The sequence below is a fragment of the Mchenga conophoros genome, linkage group LG7 (genome assembly GCF_057382185.1).
Source record: "Mchenga conophoros isolate Kocher_MC1m ecotype Shallow Benthic linkage group LG7, M_conophoros_male_GT1.1, whole genome shotgun sequence".
Taxonomy (NCBI): Eukaryota; Metazoa; Chordata; class Actinopteri; order Cichliformes; family Cichlidae; genus Mchenga; species Mchenga conophoros.
The window spans coordinates 14,661,254-14,685,260 of record NC_140532.1 but is presented as its reverse complement, the minus strand read 5'-3'; the positions used below and the strand labels follow the sequence as shown (position 1 = coordinate 14,685,260).

Genomic DNA, 24,007 nt, shown 5'->3' with positions numbered 1-24,007 from the left:
GCATGGCTCTTTAGGCTTAAATTCTAAGAAATAAACATTTAAAAGCATTCAAGTTTATAGCTACTGTTCTTTATCAGGAGCTACAAAGACAAAAAGTCCAAAATGTAGGCCTTCCTTTACATTTACCAAAGCTGTCCAGTGGGTCCAATACTGGGCTCAAGACCTGTCTGACACCCATTTTAGGGATCAGTAAACCCGAATAAAGAGCATCTGAACTTTATAATAATAAATGCAGAGAATTCTCGGTTGTAGCCTGAAACTAAAAACCCAGATTTTAAACCAATTACAAAGTCTATAACTGAGAGGCTGCATGTGTGATCTAGATCGATGTAACTTAAGTCAAGCTAAACCTTACTTTAGTGAAATAAACGCACCAAATTTAAAATTTTCCCCAGCCGTGGTGCCAAAACTATTAAGTAGCTATTCTGGAACACACAGCAGACTTCTTAGCAGAGGATTTCCCTGAGCTTTAAGCTTTACAACCAGCTTTCAACACAGTGCTGCATTTTGAACTAAAAGTCATGACAACTGCTGAGTGACAAAATCCTTTTACAGCACATACCTCTAATAGAGAAAGTTTGACATACCAGATTGAAGAAAACAACCATAAATATTATAAAAGAGATTCTGCTTTACTGTCCAGAAAAAACAACCATCACCGTTGTTATTCAGTTAACCTGCTTTTAATTTACAAGCCAAAACAAAACAATTACATCTCTAAAAGCTAAACAAACCACAGATACAAAAACCTACTGAGACAAAGATGTGAAACACAAACATACATTTAAAAAGAATATTCAGAAAAACAAAACAAATGACTTTATTTGAAACAGATTTTCAGAATTTTAACTATACAGCAGTTTAATACATCTGTATGAGTGTACAGATGTTACTTTCCAGCTGGAGGCGAGTGCCACACTGCAGAGCTGGTACGTTTAAAATATCTGGGCTTGCTCTTGTAAAAGATGTTTTCTAGTCGTGGTGACTCGATTGCTCCAAAGAAAGAGTCCAAATCAGGAGGGTTGAAGTATTGCTTCATTATTATCTGCTGCAGATTGGGACCTGGAAGAGAGAGAGAGAGAGAACACAAACAGGTCTGTTTAGGGGCTTTAAATAGCATGCAATATCCACAAACACATGTGGGTTTAGCTCAGTTTGGTAGGGGTGTAAAATTGTGACGTAGAGACCAGAACTGTGATACAAATGTCTGAAATATCTTATCATGGTTCAAGTTTCCTGTAGTGTCATACCTAGGATTCTTCATCCCAAGTTAAAGTGTGCTAATATCAAGGGAGCCATTACATTTCAAGTTCAGTCAGGAAATGAAGTTATATTTGTGATCAAGTAATCAGTTGTCCAACAGATCTCAGCAGATTTCTGCCTCTCCCTATTGAAGAGACTTCTTCCTCTCCACTGGTGCCAACAAATACGTTTGGTTTTTTTTGTTTTGTTTTTGTGGTTAGTATTTATTCGTTTGTGCTCTGCCCAACTGGGAATGAAATGCTTGGACCAGCTGGCTGTTCAGGGTGCAGAACACATGAAAACATGGACGTTACAGAGTGCCCTCTGGTGGCCAAACTATACAATCTTAACCACTGTAAATGTTCACATTGCACATGTGCAGGTATGGCCAAAATCTCATATCCCAATAACAATATACAGGGCTGTAGACTAACTTTTTGCCATGGGCGTAACTTTAAAAAGTTAGGCGTACCGGCACACAGCCAACAGCGCTGTAAACAACGGTAGACTGGTGGGTAATAAGCGAATGAATAATACAGAAAACAGATTGGAGACGGGAAACTGAAAGTACAGAGAGAGAGCGAGAGAGAAGCAAAATTCATGACGACATTGATCAAATGTGAAGCACAGTTTGCTGCTTCTTTTGCAGCTCAGAATCAGCGCAAACACAGAGCGGACCCGACGCAGAATCGCCGAGCTCCGACAGCGTGTCCGTCTGCGGGCCGTCGGCTGAGAAAGCCGAGAAAGACAAAGCTGATTCTGATGCGTCGGGTCTGTGTTACGTCTTTGTGTGGAATCCGTGTACCTGCTCTCATTTGCTGTTTGGTTGTTGTTGAAATTGTTTTGCCAGGGGAAAAAAAAACTCAGTTATATTTAAAAGTCGATTCAGGATTTAATGAATCGATATCGCTTTATTCAAGCTACTCACCTCTCTCTTCCACCTGCACTTTCAACTGGACCACAGCCAATCAGAGAGGTCCCGCCCCTTACTATCTCTGATTGGTTTAGTCCACGATAGGGGCATAATGTGTGTCTGTTGCTGACCACAGGGAAGGTTGCAGAATTTTATTATTTTTTTGCTACCCGAACAGTTGCTCGCACAGGTGCAACCAAATTGGTCGCACTCTAGAGCCCTGATATACATCACAAAATAGTGGCTTTCTAAATTCTGTGAATCTCGGGCACCTCAACTTGTCTCAGATTTTCAAAGCAGGGTCTTAAAAAAAAAACCATCATGGTGCTGGGCCATTTCATTTCACCAGCAATTCCCTAAATTTAGGCTCAGAGTTTCAGCCTAAATTTAGGGGGGAAAGAAAGAAAACCCCAAACGCCAGACATGGTGGAGAAAAAAATAAATAAATAAATAAATTCTCAGTCTTCCTGAGGCAAACAAATTCAGGCTTGGTGACCCAGATAGAGGAGAGTTAGAGTTAGAGTTAGTTCATGGAGGTTACAATATTTCTTTGACTGGAGCTGTGTAGTAGCAGTAGTAGGACTCCATGGTGAATTTTGAGCTTAGTATGAATCCACCGTAACAATTTGAGACAATCAATTATAACTGAGCTGGATTAACGTGTAACACATAAGCACTTCAGGTATACTGAAGAGTTAAGAGATCATTAAATACCTTCTGCCCAGGATGGAATAGGCTTCCTTGGTGCAGACTCGTCATCAGTAGAGTCATCACTGTTTTGGTCCATCCCATAGTCTTCTGAATTTTTGGACAAAATCAAAGGTTTATCTCCACCCTTTGGCGTGATGGCATATGACTGTGGCGAGGAGTGCTGCAGAAAGAGGAGGGAAAAAAATAATTTAGTCTTTGTTTAGAATAAATATACGTGTGTTAAAAATACATAAAAACAATCACATACCTCAATATCAACAGTCACGTTGAGATCACCACCTTTTCCTACAGGTGTGCTCATTACTGAGCGCTGAACAGTTCAAGAAAATTGGGAAATTACACGTTAATTTACACCCTTTGAAACATTCATTATAAATGTTTGCTACTGAGAAACTAAATTAAATGCTAATCTATTACCTTTGTCATGGACACACACGTAATCATTTTCACATGCTTAAGGCTTCAGATGAAGAGACATGGTATAATGAATATAATCTAATGTAAAAAGTATAATATCTATTGTTATTACCTCAATATCCACAGTCACATTTAGGTTAGCAGCAGTCTGTATTGCATGGGGAGAGGGAGAAGGAAATTTAATAAGGTTTAGGGAAAAAACAAAAAAACAAAAAACAAAAAAACAAAAAAAAAAAAAACAAAAAAAAAAAAAAACACCCTTAAAAGCGGTTTCATTTGAAATATTTTTGTTGACTATATGATCTCAAATAACAGAACGCATAGAAACACAGGAAATGTTTCTGTAGTTTGGGTTTGCTCCCCAGTTTGTACCTATGTTAAGATGTCTCGATGAACTGAAGGTTTTGCTGTACCTGTGTTTTAGCAGCCTCTTGAGCAGCAGCGTCCCTCTGCTTAGCAGCTTCCAGCTCTTTAGCAGCTTTCTCTTTTGCTGCCAGCCTTTGCTGCTCCTCCTAGTGGAAGAAAAACCAGACAGCTGAGCAGCTGCAGTCACAAACAGCTGCTGACAGACGTCCTCATACATTAAGTTAATGAGATTACCACGTGTTGAGTTTTTATGAGAAGAGAAAACTTTCCGAGTCATTTCCTGAAAGAGTCCTGCTAATTAACATCTGCTGAAGTGGATCCCCATCAAACACCGTGAACGAGAAGCTCTAGCATAGACAGTGGAGAACCTGCTGCAGTCTTTACATACCTCACTGACCATGACATCAAATGCAAGAAAGCCACAGACTTGCATGTTTCTGCCACACTGATTATGTGTGTGCACTTTCACCGTTCAGTACTTTAGGACTAAACATTGAAGTAAATCTGATTTCCTTTACTCTGCTAAATTGAAAGTACCTGAAGTAATTTTCTCTGCCACATACAAAAATGAGCTGAAATACTGAAGCCACTGACAAGTGAACTGTGATGCTGCATCACATTTCTTTGCTGGGAAAGCACCCAGCAATAACACATATTGGTACATACACCACAGAGAAAAAACAAACACCACCACAGGTTCACATTAGGACCAATACCTTATAGTTTGGGCCAATTAAAATGGTGCTTGTAATATGCATCATCAGGGATTGTAACATCTAGTCCTTTTATTTAATAATGCTGCTAATATTATTAATAATAATAATAATAATAATAATAATAATAATAATAATAATAATAATAATATTAATAATAACAACAACAACAACGCACAGACTCACATCTTTAATTTCAGGGTATTCACACCCATGTTTCCTAATCATCTGAATCAAGTTCTATTTTTTGTTTTTAAATATCAAGCCCAAACATGGGGAATTCCACTCACTTTTTATTTCTCTTATTAGGAGTAACTATTGCGAGTGCTCAAACATCAAGTTTTGTTTAAAATTCCGTTTCTTACCAGTTTTCTTTTTTCCTCGAGTGCCTTCCTTTTCTCCTCGAGTTCCCTCATCTCTTTCTCTCTCGCTGCTCTCTCAACTTCACGCTGCAGAGCAAGAGCTTTTTCTTTCTCCACTCGCTGTCTGCAAGCACAAACATCACATCAACTTTAAAAACAAAATCCAAAAACAAAACCTGGAGTGAAATCACATCCTTTTCTTACAGGCTTTAACAATCTTTTTTGTTTGTCATTTCAGGTAATTAACACTTTAGGTATGTTAGGTATGGTGTTTTGTATATACACTACTCCTCCACATCACTGATCACAGTTTCCTGTTAACTGTTTCCATCTGTGAGGGACAGAGAGTAATAAAGGACAATTTATGGATGTTTGGAAAGTGAGAAATTTATTAATCATTTGAAATTCACATTGTTTAAGTCCTACTTTGCAGAGCAAAAAGTTTCCAGTGCAGCAGGATGATATCAGAGCCACCACAGCTCTTAGCACTAAAGTTAACAATAGCCTTTTAAGCTAAACATCTGGAGTTATATTTGTAACGGTGACTGTTAATGTTAACAACTGTGGATATATTTTATCTGATAAGCCCAAGTAACAGGTGTCCTTAAATTGGCAGCGGGGTCATTTATAATATGGAGCAGACTGGTTGTATAGCCAAACAAGAGAAAAGACCCCGGTCCTTTCTTTTTTTGGGGATACATTTTCAGTTTAAGAGGAAAAAACCGTTACAGTTAGTGGATTCTTAGAAAAGCCAATCAAAACCTAACAGTACTAATATATGCTCTTGTTTAATCAGGACCACATATTATTCTTCTGCATTCCTGTATACTGTGAGAAGTATTGAAATCATCATATGACCTTTCCGCAGCAGCTTGCCGTTCCCTCTCCAGCTCCCTTTCCCTCTCGCGTTCTTGCTCCCTCTTCAGCTCGAGAGCTTTACGAGCCTCTTCCTCAGCTTTCTTCTTGGCCAGCAACTCTTGCTGTCGCTTTTCTTCCTCCTGATTTAACAAACAAACAAACATGCATGCAGTATAAGAAAATATAGTGCCTTTAACCCTCTGCACAAGAGCTGTAGTGCCAATACTCCACAAAAAGCAAATAACCTGCTGAATCTTCTTCTTTCTGGCCTCCTCTTCCATTTTCCTCTTCTGTTCTAGCTCCTCTTGACGCTTCAGGGCAGCTTTCTTCTTGGCCTTCTCCTCCGCCACGCGCTGCATGAATGTGTAGAATGGGAAAGACCGAGCAAATGTGAGTTGGTTTCTTTTAAAGCGGAATATACAGATTCAGGCCCAACAGAGCTGTTGCATACCTTATCATTTTTCTCATCAAGCTGAGCCATTTTTTGCTCAATCTTCTTCTTCTTCTCTTCCTCCCTCTGCTCCTCTTTTACTTTGGCCTCAACGACTCTTCTTAACCTCTCATCCCTCTTCCTAGAAGACGATGTTAGAAGTTAATTAAAAGAAATTTAAGTTGTGCCTTTGATTCTGAAATATGTGCATGGTTAACCTTTTAAGTTCCTCCTGTTTCCTCTTCTTATCCTCTTCCATTTTCCTCATCCTTTCCTCCTCTTGCTCCTGCTTCTTTTTAAGTGCTTCAAGTTTGTTACGCTCTTTTGTCTGAGAATATAGAACAAAGAGGTTACAAATTAAGTAGATTTTCAAATAAAAACCTCATCCTGTCACAAAGAAATATGATCAAGATGCTATAAGGTGAAAAGGTGGCAAACAATCATAAAATTTAAAAAAAAAAAAAAAAAAAAAAAAAAAAAAAAAAAGGGGGGGGGGGGGAGAGGAGAAGGCCCCCTACAAAAATAAAGCAAAAATCCATCCAAAATGCCAGTTTCATGGTCTCTAAAAGGTTCAGTTAAATCAAATGTGCAGATTAAAATAAGGAAACTATGCATTAAGAAGGCCATGAGGGAAAAACCACCAAGTGCACAAACACAGCACTGTACAAATCCCAAAAGTAACTGTGCGATATACTTCCCCAGTTTTATCTTAATCCACAAACAGGTCAATCACATTCAAAAGAAAATAAATAAAAAGCTTAGGTTAAGATGGATTTCTACTTTATGATGAAATAATGTCTCAAAGACAACACTGAGATTACCAAAGCTATTTAAAGTGATTTGATTTCTGTTAGCTTACAACATGACAAACAAAGACCATTAGTGATCCGTGAGATCAGGCTGATGAAATGTTTACAGAGCAGCCCCTTCCACACACGGCCGCTGTGAAACAAATGCATTTGATAAGCTTCAGGTTGTTTACATGCAGGTCGATCTCATGCCCATAGAAAGTGCAGCGCAGAGTCCACCTTTACATTTAGTACTTGACTTTTTATTTAAAACACCCAAATGTCATGCCAGTGGGAAAGAGGCTTGGATGGGGAAAGTGCTAAATGAGTACAAGTTTAATCAAGTCACACAACGGGAATATTAAACACCAGCAATGCCCAAAAACAAAGTGCTTCGATGTTTGACATTACACTTACCACTATGCTAGTGTTGAACTGAGGAGAGGAGAAAGCACATCCAAATAAGGTCCGCATAATTCATACCAGACCACAAATATGACCCACAACATTTATGAAGTGTGTTTTTTTGTTTTTATTTGTCCCCCCACATTTTAAGCTCCCATAAGTTTCTCAAATACATACAAGATTTAGGTTTATGGGATGCTCACTGATGAAAGGACCTTTTCACATTAGTCAGATTAAAAGTGACTGAATGCAACTTTAAATTCACTGCAACACTGACTATACCGAGCATGTGGAGAGAAGCTGGTACATATTAAATAATGCTACCTTGCAGCGTGTGAAGCCTACCTTAGGATCAATCCTCAGAGGAGTGTTGTGTTTGATGAAGGACTTGATCACTGCGGTCCGGCCGACTGAATTCGGAGTCATCATCAGCATCTGATTCTTTTGGACGGTGTGCAGAAAAGACTTCATGTGGGGTTTGATTGCCTGTTCATCCAGAGCAAACAGAAAGTGTCAAACCTTAAGAAATCCACTTAAAACATGAAAATGTCCATCAACCATATTAAGAGCTTCTTACACTTTGACTTTTCTTGGGAGGAGAGCACCTCTTTGTCGGACTTTCATCTATAGTATCAGGTGCTTTACGCTTAGTGCTGCGACTTGACCTTTAAAAAAAAAAAAATTAATTAATTAATTAATAAAAAACAAACAAAAACAAACAAAAAAAAACCCCACACAACACAGGTAGAAATAAATAAATAAAAACACAATTCATTTAGTTTTTCCTGTAAATGTGCTCTTTATCACAGCAGTCATATAGCACCCACCTCCGAACTGGCAGCAAATTCAGCTTCTCAGTGACAACTGAAAGAAAACAATGTTTTCAGTGCAAATAAGTCTCAAATGAAATGACATTTAGACTTAAAAAAAATATATATATTGTATTTGTTAATAGTTTCCATACTTGCTCGGTTAGGAGTCATCTCACTGATAAACAATGATGGGGGCGCCAGTTTGGGTGAGTTTGCAGCCACGGAACGAGTGATGCGCACGAGACGTGTTGTTGCTCTGTACACAACCACAGTGGATTTTTAAAAACGAATAAGATGTGATTGAAGTGCAGACTTTCAGCTTTAATGCAGGGGGTTTAACAAAGATTTTACTTTAACTGCTTGGGAATTACAGCTTTTTAGTTTTCACTTTTAGTTTTGCAGCATTAGGCTGAGTCTGAGCACAGCCCTGTACATGCCACAGTTCATCCTGCTACTTCATCAATAAACACATCAAAAAATGACCTGGTTCCACTGGCAGACATTAGGCCCATGAGATAACACTACCTCCACCATGTCTGACAGATAATATGGTATGCTTCAGTTTGGTTTCCCTCTTTCTCCATACTTTCTACTTCTCATCATTCTGATACAAGTTTATCTTGTTTCTACTTGTACAAAGAATTTCTTTCCAGACCTGAGCCAGCTCATTTAGATGATTTCTGGCAAAGTCTAATGTGGGCTTCCTGTTCTTGAGCATAATTTGTAGTTTGCATCTTGTACCAACTTTGTGCATTTACATTCATGAAGGCATCTGTTGATCACAGAACGTGACAATGAGATGTCTACCACCCTCAGCTGCATGAGCCCTAAAGTTAAATCCAACATCACTCCTAGGTTTCGTGCTTATTGGCTTTGGGTAAAGATTTAGTTTAAGGATCAGTAGATTCAAGAAGACCATTCAGAACTTTTTTTTTTTTTTAAAGCTCTGTTACAAAACCATATCATTACGATTCCCATATCCTTTTTTTAAAATAACACTCACACTTCCTGGTTTTCCCTCTCCATTTCCTCCTCCTCCACGCAAGAGTCATCTACAATAATAAAAAGTCAAACATTTCAAACAGCCCTTTAATAATTGGGAAATTAAGTAATTATAAGCAAACTAGTCCTTTTCTTACCACTAACTTTGGTGCTACATGTGGAGTTACCCGCACGAGTAGCTTTCCTCTTAAGCATGGAGCGGCGCGAGGCACGGCGGACAGATTCCTGAGTCATACTGTGCCGCAGGCCAGCCAGAGAGTGACGTAGCTTCAGGGAGCACTGCACAGAGCTTCGCCTTGAGGTTTGAGCAGATTCAGCTATTGCAATCTTAGCAGCTGTACGAGGAGAGGGCTCAGGCTCTTTTGCAAGCTCAGCAGACAAGCGGTCTGCATGAGAGATGCTGACAACGGCTTCAGGTAAGGGAATCTTAAGAGACTCAGGAGGTGTGGCGTTGCTAACTGTGTCATTTGGTTTGACTTTAGCATCATTCACCTCCTTATTTTCAACCACCACCACCTCCTCCTCCTCCTCCTCCAGCATCTGCGTTTTGTTTTGCACTTCTTCAGCTTTATCGCTGTCATGAGGTGACTGGCTCTCATCATCTACCACCTCAGGCTTTGTCTGTTTGTTTCTGCGAGTGGTGCGTTTGGACTGTCCAGTGCTGCTGGTGTCAGAGGTGGAGACCTCAGAAATGGGATCCTCTTTAGCAGTGAATTGCAGTGATTTAACAGAAGAGCCACGAAGGTTACTGCGCCTTCCCTTTGAGTATCTAAGCAGGAAAGGATAACGTAAGAGTTACAAAAAAGGTACAGCACGCTTCAGACTGCCTTCACTAAAACCAGGAACTGATAAAACAAACCTTTGCTTTCCTTGATTTTCTTCTTGGCGACCCAAAGACACACGCTTCCTGCGACTGTTTTTCTTCTGTGACGGCGTTTTTGGCATCAACTCTGGTTCAGCATTAAAATCTCTGAAACAAAGAAAAGAAAGCACTCCATTAGAGAAAAATTAAACACATCTATAGAGTAGAGCTACATAGAAGAACATATTTATAGCCTACCTTGAGAACATGCGATTGGCTTCTTGTTGTATCTCCTCAAGCCAAACCATGTGGACATTATCGATTTCATCGATGATGTCTTGTGCTTTGCCACCTAACATCTGCGTGAGGGATAGCACTGATAGTACAGGGTTCATGGTGACGACCTGAGGCACAAAAAGCCAACAGTTCTGAGATCACAAGAATAGTTAAGACCCAATTTACAGGGGTATTAAAAAAAAAAAAAAGACTCATTTTTATCTTTTTTAGTGCCAAAATCAGCAGGGCTCTCCTAAAAATATGTCTTTTCTTTAAGTGAGGTTAAATTGATATGGGGGAAAAATGTAATGTACTGAAGCTTCAGTACATTATTATCAAAGAGAGGAAAATGCAATTTTTCCAAATCATGCTTATGTACAGTCACCTCCCAAACACCAGTTTTGAACTGGGGGGGAAATTGAAAACCTTTAGTTTTTGCTATGATCTTGCTTTCTTTTTCCCTTGCAGTGGAGCCCCTTCTCCCCTCTCCAAGATTATGGATCAGCTGTTAAGAGTCACCTTAGTTTCAAGCAGCCCCACACGGAGCATCAGCTACAGTTTAGCTGAGAAAATAATTACTAATCTTAAAATTTTACCCATACCCTTTAAAGCATTAAATCACCTTATTCAAGGACTTATGAAGCCCTAATGCAGCTGGGGAATCTACTTAGTTCATTGAATGGGGCACCATCAGCGTTTGAAATGTCCTTTTCAAAATAGCTTATTAAAAATGTTTCATATGCAGCAATGTTTGGTTTTTTTAAATCCTTCTCATTGTCTCAATATTTTTTGCATTTCTTTTCTTTGTTCTTGTTTGTAGTGTTTTTGTTTTGATTTTTTTAAATCAGTTTTAAGACGACATATTTAATTCCTTTATATGACACACCAATAAATAAAATGCACCAATATTATAATAAATGTCAATCGGTGAAAAATGGCTGGTCTGAGTATTTCAATAAACTGCAGATCTACTGAGATCTCCTAACATAGAAAGAAGAACAGAATAGCCTGAAAAAGAGAAATTATCTAGTGAGTGGCAGGTCTCTAGGTGACAATGCCTTGTTGATGCCAGAGGTTAGAAGAGGCTAGCCAGACTAGTTCAAGGTGATGGGAAGGCAAAGGTAACTCAAATAAACACTCATTACAATTACGACATGGGAAAAAAAAAAATACAAAAAAAAAAAAAAAAAAAAAAAAAAAAAAAAAAAAAAATTCTCAATGCCCAACTCATTCAGTGTTAAAGCAGATGCCGTACAACATCAGAAGACTACAGGGGGCCATTCCTGTCAGTTACAAAGAGGAAACAGAGGTGACACTTTCCACTGGATCACCACAAGTGGACAAAAGAAGACTGGAAAACCATTGCCTGATCAGATAAGTCAACAATTTCTGCTGCAACATTTGGATGATACAGTCAGAATCTTGTGAAAACAACTTGGAAGCACAAATCCATTGATGGTTCAGGCTGGTGAGGATATGGGGGATATTTTCTCACCACACTTCACCCCGTTACCAGTTGCTTACAATTTCCATGCTTTTAAGGTCACAGTGTACTCCTCTTCTGACAGTGGTCACAAAGCTAAATTCATCTTAAACTTGTTTCTTGCACATGAGAGTGAGTTCACTGCACTCAAACGGCCAAACAAGCAACAGATCTCAAACCTGTAGAGCATCTTAGTGATGTTGCTGAAGAGGAAATTCACATCATGGATCTGCAGCACCTGTGTTATGCTTTGAAGTCAGTGTGGACCAAGCTCTCTCAGCAATGTTTACAGCATCTTGTTGAATCTATGCTATAAAAAAAATTAAGGCAGCTCTGGGGGCAAACGTGGGTCCATCCCAGTACTAGCAAGATGTACCTAACAAAGTGGCCACTGAATGTAAGTATTACACGGGTAATATCCGAACCAAATGTGCTTAAAAAGAAACCCCGGAGTTCCTTTAAAAGGATTAACGCACTAACCATTTTTTCATCTCAATAACCAATATCTATCTATCTATCGTTCCTGTTAAAAAACTGTTTTATAGAATAAAACGTTTTACAATAAGACTTTAACCTTTGGACAGCTGTGCAAAGAATACAAGTAATATTAGACTAACTAATGTGTGGGATTTCCTGATAACGTATACTAAACTTGAACAGTGCAGTTTTCCACTTCCGCGACTACACTATATGACAATTAAGGTCGGTGGGTATTTAACAGTGTTGTCGACCAAGAGATTTGTTTTTAATATCTTATTGCAAACCTGGCATGTTGAGATACCATAAAAATAGCATCATTACATGAGCTAAATATTCCAAAAGCACTGAATAATGTATTGAAGTGAACAAAATTAACAACGTTTTCAAATGAACAAGCTAGGTTAGCTAACACAAGACACTTAAGACAGTGCACGCATATTATTTTAAATACTACTGTAAGACTGTTGCAACAGTAATTTTAAGACACATCCGCATAATATAACACATCTTTATCGCGTTTTACTGATAGCTGCTCTGCCGTGTCCTAAAAGTACCACGTTTGCCAGCTAACGTTGATGACCTTAGCTAACATTGTCTATAATGTCAAAATATTTACCTTTGATGTTCACTTTTCTGACGGCTCGTTCTTTTAAAAAGCTACATCAATTGTATACTTGCGTAAAAGACAAATTTGCTAAAACGAGGAGCTTCCCACTTTAATGAATACCCAAGAAGACAACAGCGACCCTACAAACTGTCCCGCTGAAACCGTTTATAACTTGTTCAAACCTCTCCAGCCAATCATGAAGCGCTGTGTCCCCGGGAGGCGTTCGATTTGTGGATTGGAATATTTGGATGGGCGGAGCTCACCCCGGTCAGAATAGCTGGGGATGAGGCGGAGTGCCGAAATTCGTGACACGAGAACTCAAATCGTGCGAACCCGAGCAGACGTTCAAGGCGGAGTTACTGCGCTGCCCAGATTTAAATGGACCAATCGGAGATCTGTCGTGGTCCGCCCCTCCAGCACTCAAACATGCAGGAATGACAGTGCAATATAACCAAAGTGGACCAGTTTAGAAAAATGTATTTTATTCTTTGTTTCGTTCTTTTTTCTTTTTATTATTTAAAATCACGCTTGGAAACTGTGGGTTTAGAGTTCGGCTGGCTCTTATTAGTAAACATCTGGATGGAAAGTGTGGATGTGCTCATTATCAGAAAAACCTAAGACTCTAGATGGTGTTGGATTATATAATAGTTTACCACAGGGGATTTGACGATTAAAGGGTAGAGGGTCGCAAGCACACACAACACAAGCACTCTAGTGTGCCTAAATCAAGAAGACGACACAATTGTATTTCAAGTAAACAGTGATGACCTTCCTCTGGATTTTTCCCCCCCTGCAGACTGAAATAGTTTTCTCCTGTCAGGAAGCAAAGCTACAGGATGCTTGAAGTCATGAATCTTACAAAGGTCGTGGTAGTCTGTAAGTCAAAGTAAACAGAAATGCATTGTGTATATACTCTTGTGCCCTCATCCTTCCAGTCATAAATAAAAGTCTATAATGCATTTTAATTATTGTAAGTTGTTTAGTGTTTTGCTTTTTTGCATGGCATATCTAACTACAACTCTAATCATCTAACAGTCACCATTAAAAAGTGTGGATGTGCTTAGTGTCAGGCAAATTAACATAGTTCACTAAAACTTACTCCCTAAATTAGTCTTTTCTTAATGTAGTCAAAGGAGATGGTGCAAGTATTCATTATCCCCAAGTAGAGAGACACTAGGGAGTGTCACAATATTTTACACGGTGATAATGTATCAATACAAAGACACCAAATATCTATATCTCTTCAAATAAATTAAAATACTCTTCAAACACTGCAGAAAGGAGGGCCCTTTTCACGCACCACATCTCCTGAGGAACCTTGGAAGAGCAAATTTACATTAAATCAGTTAAACAAAACAACATCCTACACTTTATACACTTAGTTTGACCAGTCTATCTCCTAATTCAAGGTATTGGCTTGGTCACATGAGTGAAAATTAAACACCAACCTCCTTAAACCTATAAAAGAAATTGATGGCTGGTGATTTGTTTAATTTGATCACATTATGCATTCCTGCAAACAACTGCAGTCTGAGTTGGACTGACTGCAATCACTGTCAGACAGATTGCTGAAGGTCTGCAAATAATTGCTGTCTAATTTATAAATGCAGACAGATGGCGAACATGTTGCCATCAGTCTCCAGATGTCTGAGTCTTGATTAACAAACAAACTCGAGGGGACTCGACTCAACTGGCTGCCAGCGGCTTGTATTCTGATAATACTCCAGTTGGTAAATCACAGTAAATGTTACTGCAATACTCTGCATATGACAAAATGTTTAAAATTGCTATAGTATCATATCATGAGTTAAATCAAGTGATAATATTGTTACAATGCGGTGCCTGGTGAGTCCCATCTTGATCAAGGACAATTAGCATACATAAAATATAAAAAATATACAAAGATTAAACTCAAATGTCAAAGCTGCTCTGAACTAAAGTGAAAGGAAGAGATTCAAAACTAAAACAAAAACACTAAATAAAAATACGTAATTATAATAACTCTGATAATCATATTTCCTTTGACATCACAAACTTCAATAACTCAGTAATTTAGACTCAAAGTTTCTCTGTATTTCTTTAATTAACTTTAAAAGTCCACAAATATTACACAAATCCATCAGTGTAGTACTGTATTTGTTGCCCTGCTCAGATCCGTAGCTGCTGGGGGACTTAAATTAATACTGCCCTTCTTTATTCCATACATTTAGTAAATCAAGCAAAATATAATAAAACAAATAATATGCTTTCAACTGTCAGCATGTGAAATGTTTCGGAGGATCGGTGCTCAGGTTTCAGAAAGGCCAGCAGGAAGCAGCTGAAATCAGTTTGCAAACGTATCCGGGCTCTCGAGGGAAAGTTACCGGCTGCCCTGAAAATATAGACGTATACAAGTTTGGATCAGGTTCAGGTATGCACACCGGTTTCAAATCTTTTTCTGGCAGGCTATGCTTTTGAGTTCATGCCCCACACATTATTTTTTGACATCACTTCCAGCCTAGATAAGGTAAGCTGGAGAAGATCACAGTCTTGAAGTTTTTTCCCTGATTATGAGATTCATATGTTTTTCACTTCTATCAATATTGTGTCCCCATATAAACAGTTAAATGATAATTTCTTTTTGCTATACTGTGAGAAGTGTTTGTCTCTTATTAACATAGAAACTATCAAATTATCTTCATGAATAAAACTTTCTCTGAAGAACTGCATGTTCAAACTGCATGTTTGAACTTGTGCTTTACCTGGTGTGAGGGGGATTTTAGTTCCTGATGCCTTCAGGACAACTTGTAAATTACAGGGCTTAGTATTGCCTGGACTGCCTTCCTGTTCCCTCAGTATGATACAGACTTCTTCCTTCCTCAGCAGCCAGTCCATCTGGCTGCCCAGGTAGTTCACACCACGGACACAAAGCTCGCAGACGTCGTTGGGAAGCAGTGACGAAAATGCCAGGCAGTCCTTCTGAACTCTAGGATATAAAACAAGTATGTGAAGCTTTGTATCACTGTGAACACACTGTGGACTGAACACACCGAAGTGTTTATTTCCTGGATTAAGAACTAACCTAAAACCGGTGTAGCCAAACAGCACAGCTTGCAGAAATCCTCCCATACCTGTGAGAAAGTTGACTGCACCGGAGCCATCGGATGATTCACTCCATACCTGCGAGGAAAGGTAATCAATCTTTCACCCAGTAAATGTCAGGTGTGTGTTTATGTGGATGTGTGAGCCAAAGGGTACCTGGAACGGGCCCTGGATGTTGTTGAAGCACTTTTCAAGTAAAAGCTGAGCTTTCTCAGCCTCCCCGAGCTCCAGCCAGCCGATTGCAAACATCCCCTGAAAAAGGAAAGTAAAAAGTTTTGATTCAAATATGAACACAAAAGTCAGTCACTGCACCACAGTGAGAAGTAAGACTTCTTATTAAGTACATTAAGTACTGATTTGGATCCTCTTTTGTCTTAATAACTACTTTAACCTCCTAAGACCCAAACTCTTTCATGGCATGCATTTTTAATTTCTTTCTGCTATTGGGACAAAATATGATGTCCACATATGTGAATGTCAGGTCCAAGGAGGTTAATTCTTGTTGACACAGATTCAACAAACCTCAAATTTAGTTCATTCAGCAGTTTCATGTGACCATAGAGGATGCTGTGTCTTTCATACCCATGTCATGGCTGGACCGTGAGGGTCTGTCACTGGCTCGTATGCTTCAAGGTCATTCCTTCTAACCTCTGGGGACATCGGCAATCCAAGAGGATATCCCAGCATCACTGTGTCCGCCTGCTTCACGGGATGCCCTGTTTGTCACCCAGAGGATATTCTAGCATCAAGTTAAGAATATTTAAGGTTCTTTCTTAACAGAAACAAATATTAACCTTTAATGTAGCCGTCGTACTCAGGGTGGTACTGATGCTCTTCGTCAAAAGGTATCTTAATGTATTCGGCCACTGCTTGCCATTCCTTGGGCGCAGGGTGCTGAAGGAGTTCAGCCAGTTCAACAGCAAACTGAAGACTGAAGACAAATAAGATATTTTCATTATTACTGGTATTGATAAGACATAAGTTATAAGGTGTTATAGTTATAAGTTTAATCTTGAATACAAATACCCAAGCTTGGCCACTGTGTTTGTGTACACAGAGTCATTGACATTGTAGTAATATTCATCGGGTGGCATGACACCTGAATGGAAACAACATGAAGTTAACGTTCAATATAAAATAAACCAAAGTGTGAGTAAGATCCTTTCATTAAAGCGGGTAACTGATGCACTGAATTTATTTGGCGTGACGAGGTTGAGTACCATCTAGGTGATATTTCTGGTCCTCGGGCTTCCAGGTTACCCTTGAAACCCAGTAATCAGCCACACCATAGATGACCTCGCTGCCCAGTCCCTCTCTGAACATGGACAGATCCTAAAGCAAAGAGCTAGATTAACGACGCCAGGTAGGAGGGACAGTGAGTGGGGATGTGAACGAGCATACCTCGGTGAGGTAGAGATAGTGCTGGAAAGCCAATGTGACATCTCCGTTGATGTGAATCTCTTGTTGTCCATAAATGTCCTCTGGACACACCTCTCTCCCTGACACAGCACTCTCCCACGGGAACTTTAGACCCTGTAAAACAGCATATTTCTTTAGAAGACTCAGACTCTGTTTGATTATTATTATTAAAAAGTAAAGCCGGACCTACAGAGAGTCAAATATATGGCTCTACAATAGCATACAGCAGATACTAACTGTGCACCAATGGTGCAGATGTACAGAAAATATTACAACCACTAGGGTCTGAGGTGTTAATACAGCTTTATTCTCATGCCAAGTTCATCTTTATTCTAGGATTTTCATTATTATATCCCAGTTGTTACTCTTACTCTCAGAATATGTCACACAGTTAAACAAAACAAAAACAAACTGCAAGAAAAAAAGGATTATAAGAGAACATGGATTTTCCACTAAATATGGGCACTGTGAATGCACCAGGACACGCAACAGCTATTACGATCATAATCTCTTTCCAAGTAAGTGATGGAAGGATACCAGGTTTCAACAAAGTCGTCCTGTTTATCTTTTACAGTATATCTGATTTTACAGTTGAATCTGTCGTTTCTGCCTCACTGTTGTACCCACTGCTTGTTTTGTTTTTTTTACAATCTAACACTGAGTTATTTGCCTGAAATTCCTCAGAAACTCTTAATAGTATTAAGATTTGCTCTGGTTCTGAGTAGTTTTGATATTACAGATTATATGTCCAACCTGTAGTATTGCTTATACAGCATCCTTGCAGGTAACTGTGAAAGTATTCAGAAGGTTAATATGTCACATCCTATATTAAAAAAAGCACAACATTTGAAAAAATGTCTTAATGGACTTTATTGTAAATATCTGCACAGGAATATTAATTCCACTGTGTCAGGAATGTGTTTTAAGACCTGTTCTGATAACAAAATCCGCCTGCGAGCCTCTAAAACTGAACAACGAACATGTTGGATGTTATTGTTTAGTCCATAACCAGATATTTAGAGAGTTTGGTTGGGTGGAAATTGTGTAAATCTACCAAATGGAATCACCACTGTTGGTGGAAACTAATATTAACACGAATAACTTGACTGTTTAACCAACATTAAACAATGGTTGAACAATAATTGGTTACAGCTAAACCCGGCCAAAACAGAAACTTTTGATTATTGCACCAGACAGTGCAATACCTGATATTAAACGGCGACTGGGTGACTTAGGTTCCTCACAGAAACATAACCTTAGAAACCTGGGTGTTGTTTTTGATGAAGCTTTTTCTTTGGAGGGACATTTAAATCAGATAGTAAGAACCTGCTTTTTTCACTTGAGGAAGATTACAAAACTTAGATCTATCGTGTCGATAAGTGAACTCGAGATGATAATACATGCTTTTGTCTCTACAAGACTCGACTACCGTAACAGCCTGTTTACTTGTCTAAACAAGAAAGGGCTAGCTCATCTACAGGTTGTTCAAAACTCTGCAGGGAGGCTACGGACCCCCTCAAACAAGGGAGCTCACATGACCCCTGTGTTACAGTCGCTGCACTGGCTACCAATCAGATTTAGGTTCCATTTTAAACTTCTAGTTTGAACTTTTAGAGCATTACAGGGACAGGCCCCTCCCTATGTTGCTGATTTGATTCGTACACATACCTCTTCTCGTAACATGAGGTTATCAAACCAAAACCTTTTAGTGGTCCCCCACACTCGTTTTAAAACTCGAGGGGACTGATCTTTCCAAGCTGTTGCACCCAGACTGTGGAATGCACTTCCCCAATTTCTACGGTGTTTGGATTTGGTGGAGACCTTCAAAAAGCAGCTAAAGACATTTTTATTTCAAAAAGCTTTTAACTAGACCAGGGTTTTTATGATGTATTTATGACTGTACTGTGTTTTTACCTTGTAAAGCACTTTGTGACACATGTCGATGAAAGGTGTTATATAAATAAACTTTACTTACTTACTTAACTTTATTTTATTTTTTTATTATTGTAACTTTGTTATTTACTTTACTGTGTTCTGATGTACCACCACATCATGAGTGCGTTTGTGTGTTCTGTTTTCAGAGTTGAACAGAAAAAAAAACAGTAGAAACAAAAAACAAAAACACTCCACCGATCGTCTTATACCTTGTAGCCTTGCTTTTGGGCGTTGTCTTTAGCACCATCTATGGTCCCCACCCTGTACTCCAGCACAGCTCGGGCTAGTTTCGGATAAAAAAGGGCTATCCCGGGATACATCCAGATGTCCTGCCACAGGAAGGAAGAGTCATTGTGTGACACAACATATAACAGAATCAACAACACATGGCCATTGGCTGAATCTAGCCTCACTTGGTCCCAGAAAACATGGCCCCAGTAGTCCTGGCCTTCTCCACCATTAGAGAGCCCTCCTGGACTGACTCCACCAAAAGAGCTGGAGGTGTCATGTATGGACGGGAAAGCGCTGAGGAGGTAGAACATGCAGCCAATCAGGGCCTTGCAGAGGCTCTCAGACCCTGTCACCTCCACTTTGCTCTGCAGCCACAGCTCTTGCCAGGCCTTCTCGTGAGATGGACGCAGACTACCAGTTGCCATCAGATTCAGGCCCTCATCAAAACTGGCCTCAGCCAAGTCTAAACTGCTGGCTGCAACCAGGATGAAACCCCAGCGAGCCTCGCTGTGCTCGGGAGGGAGCATCAGAGTCACGGGCACGGGGGTCCAGATGAGGTGCACAGTAGGACAAGAACCTCCAGGGTACTCAGCTGTGGTTGTCTGTCCCTGGATGTGGCTGAGAGAGGGCTGGATTTAGATTGTGCAACAGTTTTTCCTTTTACTAAAAAAATGTTGTTAGCCTCACCTGCCTCCTCTGTAATCAGGACCGGTCTCAAACCTGATGTCTTTGCTTTGAGGTGTGAATGAGCTGACCAGCTTAACCGTGACAGGCTCCTGTGAGGTCGCCTGACGCTCCAGCAGGATCTCCATCACCATCAGGTTGGGATAGTGTCGGTGAGAGTACAAAGACTGTGTGGCAGTGGCGCTAGCGGAGCTCAGAGTGTGAATAAAAATGCCTGCACAAGAACAGGAGAGAGAAGTATGAGACCAGATCGGCAACAACACCATTGAGAAAACACCTGCACAGGAGAGTCTACCTTTGTGGGTGTCCAGGCTGTAGGTGTGTTGGACAGGTTCCTCTAGCTCCACCTTAACAGCTAGAGGGCAGGGGACATCTGCTCTGTGGCAGCGCCCGCCCTCCCCATTATAAACGCCCCCCATGTGCATGATATTATTGTACACCCTCCAGCCCAGATGGCCATTCGCAAGTGGAGGGAGGAAGCGGAGGTTACTAGGGAGGGTGTTGGTGGTGAAGATGTAAGGGTCCGAATCACAGGACATGATGAGGAGATTACCTTCACTTTAAAGGCTCAAATCAAACCAAGAAGTCAGGAAGTTTTCACCTAAAAGATAAAAATGTTTGATTTGGAGTGAAAAACCATTAAGATTAATAATGCAAACATAAGACTGTAGATCTCAAATGCTTTTTTCCTCTGTGGACCTGGACCCTCTATTTTTCACAGGTTCACGTTAGTAAGACCATTTGCAGAGTGTAGACTTTGACACTTATGTGTCACAAGCCATGCCTAAATATAACCATAAGATGTGTCATGCAGACACTGGTTGAAATTTAGCAACGCAAAAACAAAAATACACAAATAAAGATAAAATGTCCCCTTATCAAGTAAAATCATGGTTTCAAAACACATTAAAGTTAAAGCTCTGTCGCTGCTGCCAGCAGCATGCACAAACACGTACAGTAAGTCCTTAAACTCATTACTTTAAGCGGGAATGTTTTATTCTCACGTGAGAAGGAAGAAGCATCTGTTTCCGTAACAAAGAAGAATGCAGGAAAACCAAAGTCCAGGCGAGACCCGGACGAGATCCCAAACCGCTTGTTCTTTAGGGCTCAACTCATGAAACAAAACAAAACAAAACAAACCCAAAACTTTATGTGCTTTTATTTGTTCGAGATTTCATATCTAGTGCACTCGAAAGTTGTTGATGAAGTAGCTCTAACTCGTTTGTAGGAGGAGACCTGTGTCGTGCAGCACAGAAAATCTGGATTTAGTTCAGGTCTCATGTAAAACATGGGCTGGATTAACTGTGGAGTTTAAAGTCAGTTAATTAAATCCAGATGCTCTGTTAAAAACAGCATGCCCTTTCCGTGTTACTGGCGATGTCAGGTGCACTTTTCATGTTGTGCATAAAAGCAAGACATTAATGTAAACTTTATTTAAATGCTGATAGTTTAATGAGACCGGTTATGTCACAGGCTCAAATGGCTGCTATCTTATCCGTACATATATCCAATTAAATCAGCAGCACACTCTTCAGGCCACACAGAAACACTGTTTGTTGTCGGCCTGTTCCCCAGAGGCATCACGTCACTTTCTCCAAATTAAAGCTCCTCATTTTCCCATCGGCTCCACAGTCACACTAAAAGTTTTCTCTTTGCTTTAGCAGTCAGACTTAGATGCATTGTCCTCGTTCGGATTTTCTAAACACAACATTTTCAGTTATATTTATGTTATAATTAACTAATTAATAAAAGCTCCAAAGATAAAGATCACCATCGTATTTTCCGTTATTGCATTTTTAAGCTTTCCAGTGCTGCACCTGTCCTCCTGTGGGCTGTGGGAAAAATAGATAAGGTAGATAAAACGTAGGGCTCTATGAATGCGTGCTTAAAATAGCTTGTAGTCTGAAGTCCTTTGTTTGGGCAGTAAGACTAGAAAAGCGCCAGTCCTCTGTCAGTACCAGCCACATACATTGAACCTCTCAAATAGAGTGTAAGGCTAAATACGAGGTATCCTGTGAAGTTTTTGATCGCTGGCTCTAGGACAACACTTTTATGAGTGTCCCTGTTTCGTTTGTACCGTGTGAGGACACCAGGACATCAGAGCAAGTGGGCAGCTTGAGTCACATCCTGCTGCTACTTTGCTTTTATTCACTAACGCATAAAAAAAAACTTTAGTTTCAGTTTGTGGAATAAATGAGCAGAAATATAACATTAGTTTCTTGGGGTCTAACATCACTCTAATAAAACGCCCTACTCAAGCACAAACACGCATTGAACACCTTTTTTTTTTCCAAGTAAGTATATTTCAAAAGGTGCTATGGACATGAAATTCTTACCAGATGTGGTAGCAACCCATCCAATCTACATACAAAAAGAAATAAAGCCATAGATGTCCATGAAACAAATTATGTGCCAGTTATTTAATGGCAAGCCTATTTGTTGAAATGTCACTGCATCAGTTTTTATCATAAAGCTCAACTTAGATAAATCATAGAAAGAACTCTACAGTGTATTGTTCTGGGCTGGGTGACCTCTTGCAGATATCCCCAGTAGTGTCAACCCAGTGTCCAGACCTGTGAATTTGCCCCTCCCTGCTGCCGTGACTGATTCAGATAAAGAGGTAAACGATGCGTTTTGATTTGGCAAGTCACACAACTTCAGATTTTTGACATCAGCAGTCATTTAACAAACAGAGGAGATGATGCTGGAGCTGTCGGCTCTGATGTTCTTTGGTGAATGCCGATTGATCTGCATAGTGCTGCACAGGTCCCACTGAAGGAGTTTTTCTAATCTAAAAGTCTCTGAATCTGCTCTTCCCATTCCTCCTGGCAGTTGCGGGATTGATGCCCTCAGTTCTGTCCAGGTATCCTCATGTAACGGCCCATCTCAAGATTTCTGCTCCGCACTCTTGAGTATGTGCTGGTGCGTCATTCACGTTCCACAGGAACAGCTTTAACTTCTTATCTGCATCGGGTTTATGAGCCATAAGTTATTCTCTGCGCCACAAGTGTTTAATCTCTGCAGATTTATTCTCTGTGTGCACCTTGGAAAAGATGAAGATGTGCCAGAGGTCTGCTGTGTTTCAACAAGCTCAACTATCTTGGGACTGATAGTCAGGGTGTCGCCACATCTACTGATTCGGTTTGGAGACAGTGTGTGTTTTGCGAGCCCCAAATTTATGTGCTTATAATTGATGACTCAATGGATTCATTGATTTACAGGAGAAAATCTTTAGTTAGAAACATATTCTCTGTATACAGGTCAGTCTGTTAGGGTCAGGTCAGTCACGCTTGCACACTAAAAGTGAATCCAAAGTAAGATTTGGAATACCGAAGCCACCATAAAGCTGTTGCCAATTCGGTTTGGGTCTTAAAGTGTATGCTGCCAAAATATCCAGTTAACCAGTTACTGAGAGAAAATGGCCAAACAATCAACCTGAAAATTTTGGTCTGTTGCCTGTTTTATTTGATGTTGATCTTGGCTTTACTTCCCCGATTACAAAAGCATTGTCTCAGATTTATTTTTATTGCCGAGTCCAGAAAACAAACTATAGAAATAAAAATCAAATCAATTATTGACCGTCAGCTGACATGCAGCATTGCATTACTCGCACCTCTCGGTGGCGCCAGGGAGCTGCCCGTGCAGCATCTGGCATCATGCCGGGGGTCAGAGCCACAAACCCTGGGAAAAGCAGTGCTTTGTCCATATAAGGCTGCAATCCATCCGCTTCCCTCTTCCTCCCCAGTTCCCTTCCTCTCTCTTTCTCAGACCTGAGGGATATTTAGAGAGAGCGCCTCAGCCAGCCTGCCCTTCCTTATTAGGAGCTCAGCTTGTTGTCAGAGGTTCTAGCCTGCAGGACAGTGGTCCATCTTTCTACTCTCAGATGAGACAAACAGATGGATGGCTCGTGTTAACTACACTTTACTGCAAGTGGGAAAGAAACACTGGGACTCGCACAGCTTCACCCATATGTCTGAGCACTCCAGCATA

At 40.0% G+C, this 24,007-nt stretch overlaps 2 protein-coding genes across 4 annotated transcripts; both read right to left on the bottom strand.

Moving 5' to 3' along the window:
• Window positions 1-661: 661 nt before the first annotated feature.
• incenp (inner centromere protein) lies at window positions 662-12,854 on the bottom strand. 2 transcript variants are annotated; one of them, XM_085282359.1, is made up of 20 exons: window positions 12,677-12,854; window positions 10,080-10,225; window positions 9,879-9,989; window positions 9,157-9,788; window positions 9,021-9,069; window positions 8,170-8,273; window positions 8,033-8,069; window positions 7,783-7,870; window positions 7,551-7,691; window positions 7,218-7,235; window positions 6,231-6,340; window positions 6,034-6,154; window positions 5,828-5,935; window positions 5,583-5,722; window positions 4,728-4,848; window positions 3,697-3,795; window positions 3,396-3,431; window positions 3,114-3,176; window positions 2,870-3,026; window positions 662-1,062 (listed from the first exon to the last, which is right to left on the bottom strand). In XM_085282359.1, the coding sequence occupies exons 2-20, from the start codon at window positions 10,214-10,216 to the stop codon at window positions 890-892; spliced, it is 2,445 nt and encodes an 814-aa protein (XP_085138485.1). In that variant the 5' UTR covers window positions 10,217-10,225; window positions 12,677-12,854; the 3' UTR covers window positions 662-889. The 2 variants fall into 2 exon arrangements, with proteins under 2 accessions (XP_085138485.1, XP_085138487.1); XM_085282361.1 differs by lacking the exon at window positions 7,218-7,235 and having other exon boundaries at window positions 12,677-12,853.
• Window positions 12,855-14,715: 1,861 nt separating this feature from the next.
• On the bottom strand, window positions 14,716-21,255 carry pgghg (protein-glucosylgalactosylhydroxylysine glucosidase). Of its 2 annotated transcripts, XM_085282356.1 has the most exons (14): window positions 21,022-21,255; window positions 20,313-20,618; window positions 20,021-20,231; window positions 19,516-19,951; window positions 19,312-19,431; window positions 17,150-17,281; window positions 16,969-17,080; window positions 16,775-16,847; window positions 16,543-16,679; window positions 16,331-16,464; window positions 15,905-16,000; window positions 15,729-15,826; window positions 15,409-15,632; window positions 14,716-15,038 (listed from the first exon to the last, which is right to left on the bottom strand). In XM_085282356.1, exons 2-14 carry the CDS (start codon window positions 20,554-20,556, stop codon window positions 14,962-14,964), a joined length of 2,094 nt encoding a protein of 697 aa, XP_085138482.1. In that variant the 5' UTR covers window positions 20,557-20,618; window positions 21,022-21,255; the 3' UTR covers window positions 14,716-14,961. The 2 variants fall into 2 exon arrangements, with proteins under 2 accessions (XP_085138482.1, XP_085138483.1); XM_085282357.1 differs by lacking the exon at window positions 14,716-15,038 and having other exon boundaries at window positions 15,415-15,632; window positions 15,778-15,826.
• Between the last annotated feature and the right edge of the window lie 2,752 nt (window positions 21,256-24,007).